At 43.6% G+C, this 15,626-nt stretch overlaps 1 protein-coding gene across 1 annotated transcript in view; it reads left to right on the top strand.

The window, feature by feature from the left end:
- Sec24d (SEC24 homolog D, COPII coat complex component) overlaps nt 1–15,626 on the top strand; it is a 95,200-nt gene that overhangs the window by 21,343 nt on the left and 58,231 nt on the right. The window contains exons 5-8 of the mRNA XM_028760472.1: nt 2,465–2,794; nt 3,065–3,198; nt 8,482–8,593; nt 14,260–14,387. Coding sequence (XP_028616305.1) covers nt 2,465–2,794; nt 3,065–3,198; nt 8,482–8,593; nt 14,260–14,387 — 704 coding nt within the window. The remainder of the gene's footprint in view (nt 1–2,464; nt 2,795–3,064; nt 3,199–8,481; nt 8,594–14,259; nt 14,388–15,626) is intronic.

Here is a 15,626-nt window from a genome sequence, read left to right as displayed (position 1 = left end):
GGTGAACCCAGAACCCCAGACATAATGCTGGGGGTGAACCCAGAACCTCAGACATGCTAAGCTACCAGTGACCACTGAGCTACACTCCCACCTCATCATTTCTTCTTTTTTTAAGGCAGACTTAACTCTGGCATGACATGTTAAAATGCTACTTTGTGCATAAACCATTGCTACTGTGTTTGACTCTGGTTAGGTTTCTCCTGAGCACATTGCCACTCACTATTTCAATATTTCAGTTGAAGAACCCTCAGAACACTGTACACACATTGCTGGAACAGTAAACAAAAATGCCGATGACACAAGTAAACATTAAACAGAGAAATCATCTGAGGCACGGTGAGGGTAGTTGTAAAATTGTATTGTTTAATACGTGACCTCCAAATTAAAAACAAAATTTTTAGAGTTTTAATTCTGTGTTTAGGTCATTGGAAGAATCAAATCTCAGATGCCACAAACCAGAAAAGAGGATAGAGCACAAATGCCCACTTCTGAGGCAGGATGGCTCCATGGTACCCTTTAAGGCAATGGATCTCAACCTGTGGGTCAGGACCCCATTGGGGATTGAACAATCCCTTCGCAGGGGTGGCCCGAGACCATCTACATATCAGATGTTCACAATTCATAACAAGAGCAAAATGGCAGTTTTATGTTTGGGAGTTAACCACAATGTAATTCCACAGTATAAGGAACTGTATTAAAGGGTGGCAGTATTAGGAGGGTCGAAAACCATTGCTTTAAGGGATTCCCTTTCCCTCTCCCTCTCCCTCTCCCTCTCCCCCTCCCCCTCCCCCCCCCCCTCCCCCTTCCCCTTCCCCTCCCCCTTCCCCTCCCCCTCCTCCTTCCCCTCAGTTATTTTTCTATCACTGTGATAAAACTTAATGATCAAAAGCAACACCGGGAGGAAAGGGTTCACTCAGCTTATACTTTCAAGCAACTATATCACTGAGGGAAGCTGGGCCAGGAATTCAAGGCAAAATCCCGGAGGCAGGAACTGATGCAGAGGACCATGCTACTAGTATTTCCAAGACGCTGGGTTCTCTGGTGCCGCTGAGCTGTGTTCTCAGCGGGCCTCTCCTGGGCTCCCTTCAGGGATTCTGCCCTGGCACCACGGCACGTGGTGCTGACCCTCAGCTTTTCTCCGTGACTCCTTCAGTCCTGGGGCTTCAGCTTCAGGGGAGCTTGCACCTTGATGAATGTCCTCTCCTGGTCAGTCATTGTGCCAAACCTCAGTTGCTCTCGATGACTCTGTCCTGCCCTCAAAACCACCACCTGGGAAACTCTGACATGTCAAGTTTGGCTGCCAGCACAGGTTACAGCCTTGGTTTTCTTTGGACCACAGTCTGTGTGCTGACCCTGAGGAAACACTTCCTAGAAGATTCTGCCTCAATGAGGTAGGCCTCTTCTTAATCACAGCAGATTCTCTGGCCCCAGCTGACCAGCATGCAGGTTTTTTTTTTTTTTTCAGCAAAGCAGAGGTTTCCTCCTTTACTCCAATGTCTCTGGTTTCTCGTTAATTACAGCTGGTTCTTCAGCTCCAGCTGACACCATGGATTCTTAAGATGAAACTATCACACATATGTTTCTAGTAGAGTCTTTGCTTTTCTCTGAAACTTCGAAAGTCAGGTCTCAATCGTCTGCACTGCTCGCAGCATTGTCTTCTGAGTTCCAACAGAACAGCGCACTGATCCCCGAGAACTCAAAGACCTTCTCACCCCAAAGTTCAAGTGCTATGACAATCTAAAAAAAAAAAACACATGGTGAGGTCTGTGACAGCCATACCCTACAACCTGCTTCTAATTTATGCCTTAGTTGGGGTGTTGTTGCTGTAATAAAACACCATGACCAAAACCAACTTGGGGAGGAAAGAGTTTATTTTGTCTTACAGCTTGTAGTCAGTCATCCAGGGAAGTCAGAGCTAGAACTTGAGGTGGGAATCTGGAGACGGAGACTGATGCAGAGGCCATGGAGGAGTGCTGCCTTACAGCCTTACTCCTCGAGGTTTGCTTGGCCCAATTTCTTACAGAATTCAGGAACATCCATCCACCTAGGAGTGGCACCGCCCACAGTGAGTTGGGCCTTCCCACAATCAGTCATCAAGAAAATGTACCACAGACCAGTCTGGTGGGGGAAATTTTCTCAGCTGAGGTTCTGTCTTCTAAAAGGACATGTACACACACAAATACTAAATCTTTTTAAAACAGAAATTCTTTACTAAAACTAGAAGTGTTGCTTTTATACTCTTCTAAAACATTCTATTTGGGGAAAAAAAAAAAGATGGTGCCAAGGAATATTTATATCACTTTCTGTGGGATAATTTTAATTTGTGGAAACCATATATACATAAATATGTAATTCATAAACATGCCCTCTTGTGTATGGAAAATAAATGTCTCTGTCATATGCTTTGTAGGCATCAGAGCTCTGAGAAACAGGGCTCTGAGCCGTGGTCTTCTCTCTTCCCCAGGTGCGGGTGTGACTCCCCAGAACCAGGGTCGGCCTGGCCCCCAGGGTCTGCCTGGCCCCCAGGGTCTGCCTGGCCCCCAGGGTCTGCCTGGCCCCCAGGCAGCAGGTGCCTTCCAGGGGCCTCCACAACCTGCACAGCCATCTATTCTGCAACCAGGGCCTCAGGTTCCCCCGCCACCCCCCACCGCCCTGAATGGCCCTGGTGCCTCGCCTATGTCTCCACCAACTCACAGGCAAGATGGACTTCCTGCGCCTGCTCCTCTGAATGCCCAGTATCAGCCCCCACCTCCACCAGGCCAGACCCTGGGTGCTGGCTACCCTCCACAGCAAGGTAAGGTGGACAGGTTGAAGCCAAGGAGGGGGGGGGTCACCTGGAGGGTGTCCTTAGAGGAAATCAGATTTGTTTCTGTGTCAACTGTGAACGGACAGTAGTCTCTGGATAGCATCAGAAGAGCAAGTTAAACAGAGAGTGTAGTGACTTCCTTTTAGCTTCCTGCTTTATTTAACAAGACGAACTTGGTGGCATGTTTGATTCAGCAGTGTGATATTGTCAGTGAGCTTGGGTCTGGAGACTGTCATTTCTTTACTATCTTTTTTCAAGCAACCAACTATGGACCACAGATGGGGGGTGCACAGCTGTCTTACCCAGGAGGCTTCCCTGGAGGTCCTGCACAGATGGCCGGGCCAGCACCTCAGCTCCAGAGGAAGCTGGATCCAGACTCCATCCCGAGCCCAGTAAGTGTCCTCTGTCTCCCACACAGAAGCTCTTCCATTTGGCAGCATTGAGTCCTCCAGGGCCTGTAGAAGGTCTGGGACACTGGCCACAGGAGGAGGCTTCTGTTCCACACCTGTTCTTCTGGTAGAGGCATTCTGAGGCCTAGGAGGGAGGGCTTGGCCTTCTGATCAGGGAAACAAATGGTAAGCCACATTGAACCAGGAACAGGTACAGGGAAGGATGAAGAATTTTGTCTGTTTTTGTAATTCTATAAAGTTGAAGAGGTGTGATAAAGTAGCAAATATGTATAACAAACTTTACAAAACATTGAAAATTCAACTGTAGTGGCTCTTGGTACCTTTGTTTATGGCTTAGCATTTCCTATGGCTTGAGAATGCAAGATTCCTGTGGTTCCCAGTCAGGTGCTGTTTTGGAAGGTTCAGAGAACTTTAGGAGGTATGACCCACCTGGAAGAAGTCAGCCTTTGAGGGTATTTTGTTCCTAGCCTGTGGTGGTTTGAAGGACAATATCCCCTAGAGGATTATGTGTTTGATTTTTTGGTCCCCAGCTGGTGGCTCTGTTTGGGGAGGCTTAGAAGGAGTGGCCATATTGAAGGAAGTATATCACTGGGAGTAGGCTCAGCCAGCTAAAGTCCTTTTCCTGCTGTGGTTTACTCTCTCTGCTCTGCTTTGTGCTTGTGGTTCAAGATGTGAGCTTTCAGCTTCCTCTGCCTACCTCAATGCCTGCCATATTCTGCCACAATACTCCTGCTGTTACAGACTCTATCCATCTGGAACCATAAGCATAAATAAATCTTAGTTCTGTAAATCGCCTTGCCCAGGATGTTTTATCACAGCAACGGAAAAATAATCCACGGCCCCTTTCTGCCATGCCTTCTGCTTGCTGTCTGCTGTGAAGTGTACAGACACAAACACAAAAATGCCACATTCGTGCCACCTGCACCTCCACTAGAAGGCTCTCCCAAATGCACCAGGCCAAGCAGCCATGGACTGAGTCCTCTGAAACAGCCAGAAATAACCTTTCTTCCATTAAGGTGCCTATGCCAATGACAAAATGTCTTTAACTAAAATACAATTACTTGATTATTAGTGTTAAAAATTCGTTTACCTTGAGCTTATTTTGGATGTGATTTCAGAAAACCTCCCTCAACTGTCTCACCAGGTCTGTTCCTGAGACAATCTCAGGCACCTTTAATACCCTTGCAGATGAACTTCCCAGTTCCCTGGCCCTCCCAGGTTTCCACCTTCCCCTAACCTTTCCCAGATCTCACCACAGCTCATATGACCACCACATATTCCTGAGAGCATTGTATTTCCATCCTCCTGCCTTTGTAGCTCATTCCCTTCAAGGCCAAAACAACCATTCTCTCCACCGGATCTCTCACACGTAACACTTTTCTTTGACTTACACGCCTCCATCTCTTAACCGAGTGTCTGCATTTGCAGGTGACTTTGCATGTACCTTTGCGTTTGTGCCTTTGTATTTGTATGTTGTATGTGAATGTGCCTGGGTGTGTTTGTGAATGTGCATGTCTTTATGTGTGCATGTGTGTGTGTGTATGTATTGTATACAGGTGTTTGTGTGTTCATGAATGTGTCTATGTGTGTTTGTATATATACATGTGTGCTTTTTATGTGGGTTTGTGTGTGTAGGGGGTTGTACGTATGTGTGTATGTGATATATATATATATATATATATATATATATGTGTGTGTGTGTGTGTGTATCTGTGCATGTGTCTATATGTGGTGTGTGTATACGTATGTGTGTTTATATGTGGGTGTATGTATATGTATTTGTGTTTGTGCATATGTATATGAGTGTCTGTATATGTGTATGATATCTACATGTATATGTGGTTATATGTGTGCATATGTGTATATATGTGTGTATATGCATATATATGCATGTATGAGGGTGTGGGTTCTTGTTATTGCCTCATACCTCTCCCCACTTAGTGTTAGGGTATTCCAAGGCTCAGTCTTTGGAGTGACCTTTTCTTTGTGGACATTTAGTCTCTGTTCTTCATGGACATTTAGTCAACATTATTCATCCCCAAGAACAGGCAGTCGACATCAACTGAGAGCATTTTCAGAATTCTTGTTCTTGGGCTCCATTCAGACTGTGGATGGTGAGCACACTGATGAGGGACCATCACTCAAGGTGCTCTCATTCTCAAAGCTTCCAGCAAAAACATGGATCCTCAGTCAGACCTTTCCCCTGAAACCCAGCCCTGGCCGCCCCTTACCTGACAAACCTCAGACTCATCAGACACACCCTTTTCCTTCCTCTAGTCCTATGATTGATTCTAGCTGTGTTCATCAGTTCTCCCTGGTGCAAGCCTCCACCATCCAGCTGCCTGAGACTCTGAGAGCCTCCTAAGAAGCCTTGAAGTCACTGTGCCCAGACTATCCATCCAATTTAAGTCAGAGCAGATCCTGGCTCAGGACAAAGCTTGCCAGCACTCTTTTATAGCTAATAGTCAAAGTCCTTATGATTCCTCACACGATGCTTCACTGTCGGCCTCTTGTGACTCCGGCTCCCTCACAACATGTGCACATAGATACTAGATGCCTCTGATGTGGTCCTTGCCCTGTGCCTCTGTTTTAGTTGCACTAGCTCTTCACACATGCCTTGTGTGGGCCTCAGCTTGGCTCTTGACATTTCTATTGCCTGTATATATGCTTCCTTCGTAGCCTATGCAAGGCCAGACTCGTGTGATCCGTTTTTCCCCCATGTCTTTATTACCCACTCAATATCCCTGGAGTGATACTGGGACTGGAGTATCGTGCCTCTTCATGTCCACAACATCTAACTGCCTGGCAGAAGGCACGTTGTTTGTACAGTTATTTATCTGCCACTGTTCTTGAACATCTAGTTTGTCCACTGCTATCTCTAACACCAAAACAGAACCTGCTGCTCATGCTCAGTGAGGCGGGGGCGGGGCGGGGGCGGGGGCAGGGCGGGGGCGGGAGGGAACGTTAAAGAGAAGAAGAAGCAGGTGCCATGGTTCATCAAGAACCTCGCAAGTGTTTATGTGCAAACCAGCCCCATGTTTTTTATCTTGAGGAAATAACATGAAGCCAGATGGAGCCTGTTTATTTTCTTATGATGAAAACAACACATTTTGTTAATGAAATAAATTCTTGCGGAAAGAACGATTCCATTCTGCAATCCTGAGTGAGGCACCTAATACAGTAGTAGACCTTTGACTGGTGGTCTTAGCCGCATTATAACGCTGTGGAAGCTGCACTCCTGAAGGTCTCCCTTACCCTCTTCTGCATCTCAGGAGGTTTTTCAGAGGCTGTATCCTTCCCTTTCACCATGCACGGTTCAGTTCTGTCCATCAGTACCTCTAGCTGGCCAGCATCTTAAGTTGCTTCTGCATCTGATATGGTTCTCCCAAGAGCAGCACTTCCTTTGGATTGTCTCCTGATTATGTTTTACGATTCCACAAAACTCATGAGAATGATGCCCGTGGCACATCTGAGGGGGAGAGAGATCTGTGTCTTCCAAGAGCACGTTGACATCATCGCATGTCACCGTGGTCAGCCCACACTCGCAGGTCACAGCCGAGTCACTGTTGGAGTTTTGCTTATTGTTTTATTTCCAATGATGTTTTTCAAGAGTGTGCATTTGGGGTAAACCAAAAGCTGTTTTTAACGATAGTTAGAACTATTTGATACTTCTTACACTTGTCTGTGTCTTGTTTTGTGGAGTTGTGGATTTAATTAATAATGACTATTTATAACATCATTTCTCTGGGTACAGGGCTTTGCCAATTGTAAATGGATAGTCTGAAATAAGGTTTTTGAGACTATGGTCTACTGATTAGTGACTGTGTAGGTTCAGTATTCTAAGCACACGACTGTATCATGACAGTGTTCACCTTAGACTTTGTTGGTTGGAATAATTATATTAAACGCTACCATTTAATAATGTAAAAGTTACTCTTTTGAGTAACCCAATTAGCTTGTGGTTAAATACAGAATGTAATTACAGTGTTTTGATGTATCCTCACACTTCTTTTTCATGGTAGCATCTTGTCTGTGTCTTGCTGTGGTAGTGATGTCTGGAACACATCCTATATCTTTGTGTTTGTCACTACTCAAACTCCGAGGAAGCCAGACGGCAGACAGATACAAGTTTAAATTCAGGCTTGGTCGGTTGCCAATATTCTTGGAACCCATGATGCCAGCACCATCTGCGCTGGTTGAGACTGGAGCAGGGGAGAACACTTCAGAGTTGGTTCAAAGTCAGCATTTATATTAACGATGAGAAACTGTATATTTTTTAATTTATAGTCTAGCCTGGGTGCTCTCTGTGGCTGCCTTACGCTCACCTTTGAGTTTTTAACTCTGTTGTTGTTTTATCCACCCCACCCCCACCCCTTTTCTGTAGAAAGTGAGAATCTGGAGTGGAAAAGGAGGAAATGGAAGAAGACAGTTTCCTGGGGTTACTTCTTGGTACCCTACGTTCATTCTACTCAATTTTGCTCACACTTTTTTTTACTCTGGACAATTATAACAAAAAGAAAAAAAATTAAAAAGAAATCTTTTCTAGTCTTCATCAGCAAATAGTACTAGTAGAGAAATAAATATGTTTCTACGTTAGATGGCAACATTTGGGGACCTTTGCTCCTGAGGATTTCTGAACAATAGACACCCACACTCCAAAATACCTTAGATTTCCTGCACGGGGTGGGGAAATCAAGCTGTGGGGTGTGAAAGACAAGCTGAGGACTAAGATGGGTTCTGAGTTGAAGGTAGGCAGCTTTAGCTCAGATATTATATGTAATTTCTTCTCCATTATTAAATGGACTTTTAGAATTCTCTTTTGATTGCAAAAAGTATTTTCTTTTTTTTTAAAACAGTTCCAGATTTCTTTTCTTTCTGAAATATTTTTCAAATGCCCATCCATGGTTATAATAAATAAGATAAAACATCATAAAATAAGGATCTCTGAAAAGTCAGGGTCCGAGCTAAGAGTATTACAGAATAGAATTTGGAAATTGGATAAATTTTGGTCTAAAATTGTGAAAGTAAATGAAGATAAGATTGAAGGCATGTTAGACTGATTTGTCTGAGGAAAAATAGAAGAATTTTTAAAGGACCCCCCCCTCTTCCTCTTCTTTCTCTCCATCCCTCCTCCCCCTTTGTTTTTTCTTCTTACTCTGAAGAAGGAGGAGGAAGAGGGAACAGGAACAAGCCACTGTCCTTTTTCACTGCTTTCAGGATGAGTTGTTACTAAGTTTAATTCCCTCTTAACATCTTGTTTGTCAGATTCAAGTGATCGAGAGTGACAGGGCCACCAGAGGTGGACAAGTCTATACAACCAACACCAGGGGCCAGGTGCCTCCACTGGTCACCACCGAGTGTGTGATTCAAGACCAAGGTATTTATTTTCAGTCACTTTTTTGGGGGGAGGGGTATGTTTAAAATGTCTTACTGGTTTTTGTTGTTGTTGTTTAAACTAATACCTTGCCTCCTGTCGTCAGTACTATTATAGAGAGAATAGACCAGTTCCCTGTTAGTCCCCCAAGAACCCAAAAGGTGCTGCCAATAGAATTATATTCTCTGATGTAGTCATCCAAAGAACTTCAAGTGGTGTACAATACAATGTATCTGCTTGTTTGTTTTTTTTAAATTCAAATTGTGATTTATAGTTTAAGACAATCAGTTCCCTACTAGCATGACTTTGTGTACCATGCTGGGTGTCACTAGTGAAACAGAGGGGCTAAACTCTGCCAGCCAGCTCACCTGCTGTAGCAACTCTGAGGACACTGTTTTCAACAAGTCTCCTAACATTTTGGTTCTTGGTGGATTTCCCTCATTTTACATTTAGAGACCTGGTTTCTTAGTCTTTTTTAAATGCCTTTTTGTTTTTTACCCACCCTTTCTTCCTTCCTTCCTTCCTTCCTTCCTTCCTTCCTTCCTCCCTCCCTCCCTCCCTCCCTCCCTCCCTTCCTTCCTTCCTTCCTTGTATGTGTGTGTATACACGTGTATACATGTATGTGTATGTATATGTGTGTATATGTATGTCTGTTTGCATGTATGTGTGTTCATGTGTATGTGTGTGTGTGTGTGTGTGCCATAGAGCTCATGTGTAGGTCAAAGGACAGTTGTAGGAGTTCCTTCTATTCCATGGGTCCTGGGCTCTGAACTAAGGCTGTCAAGCTTGGAGGCAAACACCTTTACCCACCCTCAGCCCCACTCACTCTTTAGGATGCCTTCTGAGCTTCCTCTGGGTCCTTTATGTTAGAGAGCTCTGGGCTTAGTTAGTCCTTGTTCATTTTTGTTTGGCCACAGTCATTGCTGTAGTGACTTAGCCTACTTCCACATATCGTCTCTGCTCAGTGCTCCTAAAGGTACATAGCCAGCCTGGACTCAACTCCCATCCACTGTCTACTCAGACTTGCTGTTTGACAGACTGCCTAATACATTTCCCAAACTGGATATGTTCTAACCCAATTATGATTTCCACCCACACAACCTTAAAAACTGGCTCCTTTCCTGTTCTTTGCAGCCTTTCAGTTTTCAGGGATAGCAGTTTCCCATTCTTCTCCCTCCTCAGATTCACATGTACATAGCACCATTCCTGAAAACAGCTATGTTGATTACATCAACATGTACCTGGAATCTATGGCTCTGTACTCCGTCTCTATGGGGCTTGTTAGAGACACTACTGTTTGTCACTTGGCCCCTGCAGCAGCCTCCTTCTGGGTGTCCCTGACTCTCATTCTCCTCATCAGATCCAGGGAACAAGCCAGGTCCTGACACTCCTCTGCCCAACCCCAGCAGTGATGCTCCAATTCATTTGTAAAACCTTAGTGAGCTTCAAGAGTCTACATGGTCTGACCCTGTCCCTCCTCTGAACACAGCCTCGGCACTCCTACATAGACAGTTCTGTTCTTCCTCTGCTAGGCTTCCTTCCTGTGTAAGTTTGCCTGAGTGAGCTCCTTGTCTGCTGTGTGTCTGAGCAAATGTTACGTTTATATTGAGGTTGACCTTGCAAATATTTAAAATTTCAATCAGCCTCCTACTTTCAGGTACTCCTTAACCAAAGAGGCTATTGTTTTCATAGCATTTATCGTGTTCTGATGACCCACATAATGAAGTCATTCATTTTGTTTCTCTTATCCATGATATCTTCAAAAACATAAACTTTACAGTCTACAGAAAAACCTAGGACAGTGCCTAAAATGAAGTAGATATTCAATAAGCAATGATTATGTTCTCAGGTCCTATTAGTAGGTTATAAGTCTAAATATTTTAGATTAGTACTCTGGCTGATAATTAAGGCCTTCAATATTAGTTCCCCCAGGAGATTGAGGCAAAAGGATTCCAAGTTCAAGGCTTGTCTGATCTACAGGTATTTCAAGGCCAGCCCGGGCAATTTAGTAACAGTCTCAAAACTAAAAAGGCTAGGGGTGTGTATAACTCAGCAGCAGAGTGCTTGCCTAGCTTGTCAGGCTCGAGGTGCTATCCTTAGTACCAGTGAAAATAATTTAAAGCCTAGGACAGTGCCTAAAACATAGTGGACAGTCAATTTTATTTTTATTAATCCTATGAGCAGCTCATGTATGCATACAATGTATTTTGATCATATTCACCCACTTCTCAGATCCAGCTGTACCTTTGCATCTTTCCCAAACTCCTGCCTCCCCCCTCTCCCCAAATGACCTTTCACAATTTGTGCTGCCATTATGGGCATAGGGGCATTCACTGTGGTGTGGTAGACCTGCCAGAACCACAGAAAACTGACTCTCCCTCCCCCACAAGCCACCAACTGTCAATAGCACCTCAGTTAAGGGGAGGGCCTTTGTTCCCCATGCTAGAATGTTGAGATGGTCAATCGTGTGCAGATCATATACAAGCAACCACCACTGCTGTGAGACATGAGTGCAGTGGTTCTATCATGGCTAGAAAAACACCGCGACACTTGGATCCTCACAGCCAAATTGTGACTCGTACAATTTTTTCTGCCCCTTCTCCTGCAGTGTCTCCTGAGCCTTGGGTGGGAGGCACAAGTGTGAACAGTTGTTCTATCTGTGACTGAGAAATCCAGTCACTAATTCTCTGCACTCCCACAGTGGTTAAGTCTCTGTTTTGACTGTCATCTGTTGCTCACAGAAACTTCTCTGATGAGGTCTAAGAGCTGCACTAATTTATGAGTGTAGAGGTATACATTTAGAGGACATTTGGCAAGATAGTCGTCATAGACTTAATCCTAGGCCTGTGAGATCCCTAATCATGGGCTCTTGACCATAGTCACAGTGCTAGGCATGCATTTCCTCCTGTGAATTAGGCCTGGAATCCAAGAAGAGGGCAGTTGGTTGCCCCTATAACCTTCATGCCACAATTACAACAATGATTCTATCGTGCCATGCCATTCGCTCAGTGGATCCACAGTTGGGTAAGACTGTTGATAACATTCCCCCAAAGCAACCTGAAGAGTACCTTCTGGTACTATGAAAGTTCGCCAATAGGGAGGAAGCTTCCCAGTCAGGACCAACTGGATTTCTCTAAATTTGTAAGCAAAGTATATGATGTATTCATATAGGAATCTTACCATCAGAAGGATTTTATCATCGAGTTCTGATGGGAACCAAGGGCAATGACAATAGGCACTGGACTTCAACCTACAGTTTTGGGAGGAATGTTATTCATGTAGGGTATTTACACAATTAAATTATTTCATATGAAAAGTATGGACTTCATAAAATAGGGGTTTTCAGTATTATTTCCCAAACATTCACGGTGTTAATTTCCTCTAATCCATTCTCTTGTCTGCTTAAACTTCTCTCCCCATCATCCCCCTTTTCTTTTCACATCACCCGTGCTTTACTGTCCCCTGCCCCTTGAGGTCTTCCTTCACTATCATAGATTGCTTGCTATTGCTGTGATAAAGTCCATGACCAAAACCAATTTGAGAACGAAAGGGTTTAGCTGGCTTACACTTCCATATCACAGTCCATCATGGAGGGAATTCAAAGCAGTAACTCAAGCAGAGTAGGAACCTAGAGGCAGGACTGAAGCAGGGACGGTAGAGGAACCAGCTTACTCCACATGGCTTGCTCAGCCTGCTTTGTTACAACCACCCAGGAGGACCTGCCCAGGATGACACTGTATCCAGTGAACTGGTCTCTTCCACATCACTCATTGGTCAAGAAAACTCCCTGCAGCCTTACCTACAGGCAATGTGATGGAGACCAAAAAATTAACCAGGATATTCCCTTTCCCCACCAGTGGCTACTTTCTAGTTCCCTGAAGTCTAACAGGCACCCCAAGTCTAACAGGTACCCCAAGAAGAGCTGGACCAAGGAACTTTAAATCATAACCTTACTGATTTCCATAGTAGCTGTGCCAACTTGCACTCCTACCAACAGTGCCCAAGGGTTCCCCTTCCCCCACATCCTCACCAGAATGTGTGGTTGTATGTTTTTTTTCTTTTGTTTTATTTTTAAATCATAGCCATGCTGATTGAATTAAGATGTAACCTCAAAGTAGTTTCAATTTGCATTTTCCTCATGGCTAAGGATGATGAATACTTGTAAAACTGTCTCAGCCATTTGTCTTCTGAGAAATGTGTATTCAGTTCCTTAGCTCACCTTTTAATTTGGTTGTTTGTTTTCTTGGTGTCTAGTGTTTGAGTTCTTGTATATTATGGACAGTAATCCTCGGCCAGATGTGTAGCTAGCAAGATTTTTCCCAATCTCTGGCCTGTTTTCTCTTGAGCTGATTAACAGTTTCTTTTGTTGTACAGAAGCTTTTTAATTTTATGAAGTCACACTTGGTGACAATTGGTCCTATTTCCTGGATGACTAGAGTTCTATTTGGAAAGTCCTTACCGGAGCCTAAATCCTGAAGTGTACTCCCTACTCTTTGTTTTGCAAGTTCCAGAGTTTGGGTTCTAATGTTGAAATTTTTGATCCATTGGAAATTGATTTGTATCCAGGGTGATCAGGATTCTTATGTAGATACCCAGTTCTCCTAACACAGTTTGTTAATGATGCTTTCTTTTTGAAAAAAAAAAAAAAACTAAATTATTCTGATGACTAAAATATTCTTCATGGATGTTATTTTAATCTCCTGTGTGCCATATAGTACATATATTTGGTCAGAAAATCTAAAGTATATTGAAAAATGATTATGATTTTAAAAGTAACATTTCTATTACAAGTAGATTTTTAATATATAAATTCAACTTACAAACTTAAGAAAAAATGAAACAAATTGCAATTATATTTGACCAAGTCTCACTTGATCGTATGAAATGGTCTGCAGATAATTACATGCCCATGGCAGATGTCTTAGAAGTGGGGACTGGGAAAGAAGAGGTCTTTGTTCGACTGGATAGATGGCTCAGCAGTAAGAGCAATGCTCTTCTATAGGTCCCAAGTTCAGTTCCTAGCACCTATGGTAGGCAGCTCACAGCAGCCTGTAACTCTGGCTCCTGGGGATCTAGTGCCCCCTTCTGGCTCCATGAGCACCTGCACAGGTGCTTACCCCCCATCCCCCACAAGACAGACACTTCCATAAATAAAACTAAAAATAAATCTTAATAAAAAGAAATGACTGTGAACCTAAAACTGTATTCTTTCACCTCTTTATCTCTTTGTTTTGTGTCTTTCATAAACCCTCTCAAAGTCTATATTTGAACTACACTAAAGCCTAGCTTACAGAAAATACTAATAGTAATAAAACATTTCTTTCCTTTCTTTCCTATCTCTCTAGTAAAGTTCAGTAGTTTTGTCAATGTAGATCACAGAATTTTATACTACACCTTTTTTTTTTAAGAAACAAAGGAAAATGTATAGATAAGGGTGAATGGCTTAGATGTACTTTTTTTTTTTGGTTTTTTCAAGACAGGGTTTCTTTGTGTAGCCCTGGCTGTCCTGGAACTCATTCTGTAGACCAGGCTGGCCTCGAACTCAGAAATCCGCCTGCCTCTGCCTCCCAAGTGCTGGGATTAAAGGCGTGCACCACCACCGCTTCGTTTGAGTATCTTAGACCAGATATTTATTCTAACCAAGATTTGTCTGTGTGACTTTGGTTCAGGCCACTCCAGCCCCCGCTACATTCGGTGTACCACGTACTGCTTTCCATGCACGTCAGACATGGCTAAGCAAGCTCAGATCCCGCTGGCTGCTGTCATCAAACCCTTTGCTGACATTCCGTCAAATGAGGTAAGAAGGAGTAAAACAGATTCAGTAATCTACTTACCTACTCCAAAATGAGTCTTGACAGGTTTTTATTATTTATTATTCCAAACTCCGGGAAAGTGGATTAAATGTAAATGTCAAAAATACCTACTCAAACAATTCATCTGGAAATCAGAATCTTATATGCAGTATTACATAATGCCCTGAATACTAATTATGATGGTCTGAGTCATATTTTCATCCACCTTAATAGTGCACACAGAAAGTGTTGCCTAGGAGAATGATATCTAGTGACAAACCATGTGACTCATTGGGAGGTTTTATACCCATTTCAGGGCCCTGCCATGGAGTTGTTCTATTGGGAGAAGTCCTTGATGTTAATACATCTGCTTAATAGTTACTGTGCCAGAATGCTCACTAACTAAATGTTAGAGACACAGCAGAGATAAATCTATGTGTATGTGTGTTAGTTTGTAGGGATATACCCAATATATAGTTTAGTAGTAAAACAAAATAGAAAAGTGGCTCGTATTTAAGATCCATGATTGCTGTTAATATTGATGGAGGTTGCTGAGGTATGTGAGCTGATATCTGGACTGACAGAATTCTGTTCCTCATGGCAACTCTTCCTTTTATAAATGTCCTTAGTGATGGCTACTCAAATGCACAGTAGGGAAGGCTCAAAGCAGAGAACGTCTTCCTTCAGCGAGGCTTTGATGTGACTGATCACAGGAGTGCAGCCCTTGGCCTGAGCCATCCTATTCCATTAGCTACAAGTTAGAGTTCCCACTCGCTGCTCCAAGGACCCTTAGACTCAATCTCAGGTCTAGGGATCCTCAGAGGGAGGCTGATCTGCTATAAGGTGCAAAATCTTAGGAGGAACTTCTGAGGTTTCAAAAGCTTGTGCCAGGCCCAGTCTCCTCTCTCTCTCTCTCTCTCCCCCCCCCCACCCCCGCTGCCTGAAGATCAGGATGTAAACTCTCAGCTACTGCTACAGAGCCATGCATGTCTACTCCCCACCGTGATGATAATGTACTAACCCTCTGAAATTGTAAGCGATCCCCCAGTTAAATGATTTCCTTTATAAAATAAAAAACAAAACCAAAGAAATGCATGACTGAAAGCCAACATTGATTATATTTCAGCAAATCCGTATAGCTGTGTAACCTCAGTGCCTACCAAGATCTAAAACCATCACGGTTACCCTAGAGAAGCCCCTCCTGCCCCTCAGCCATTCCCACCCTCCACACCACCTCCTGCCCC

The sequence above is a fragment of the Grammomys surdaster genome, unplaced genomic scaffold, assembly GCF_004785775.1.
Source record: "Grammomys surdaster isolate TR1022 unplaced genomic scaffold, NIH_TR_1.0 126531, whole genome shotgun sequence".
In the NCBI taxonomy this organism is placed as follows: Eukaryota; Metazoa; Chordata; class Mammalia; order Rodentia; family Muridae; genus Grammomys; species Grammomys surdaster.
The sequence above is the reverse complement of the archived record's forward strand: the minus strand, read 5'-3'. Positions and strand labels throughout refer to the sequence as shown.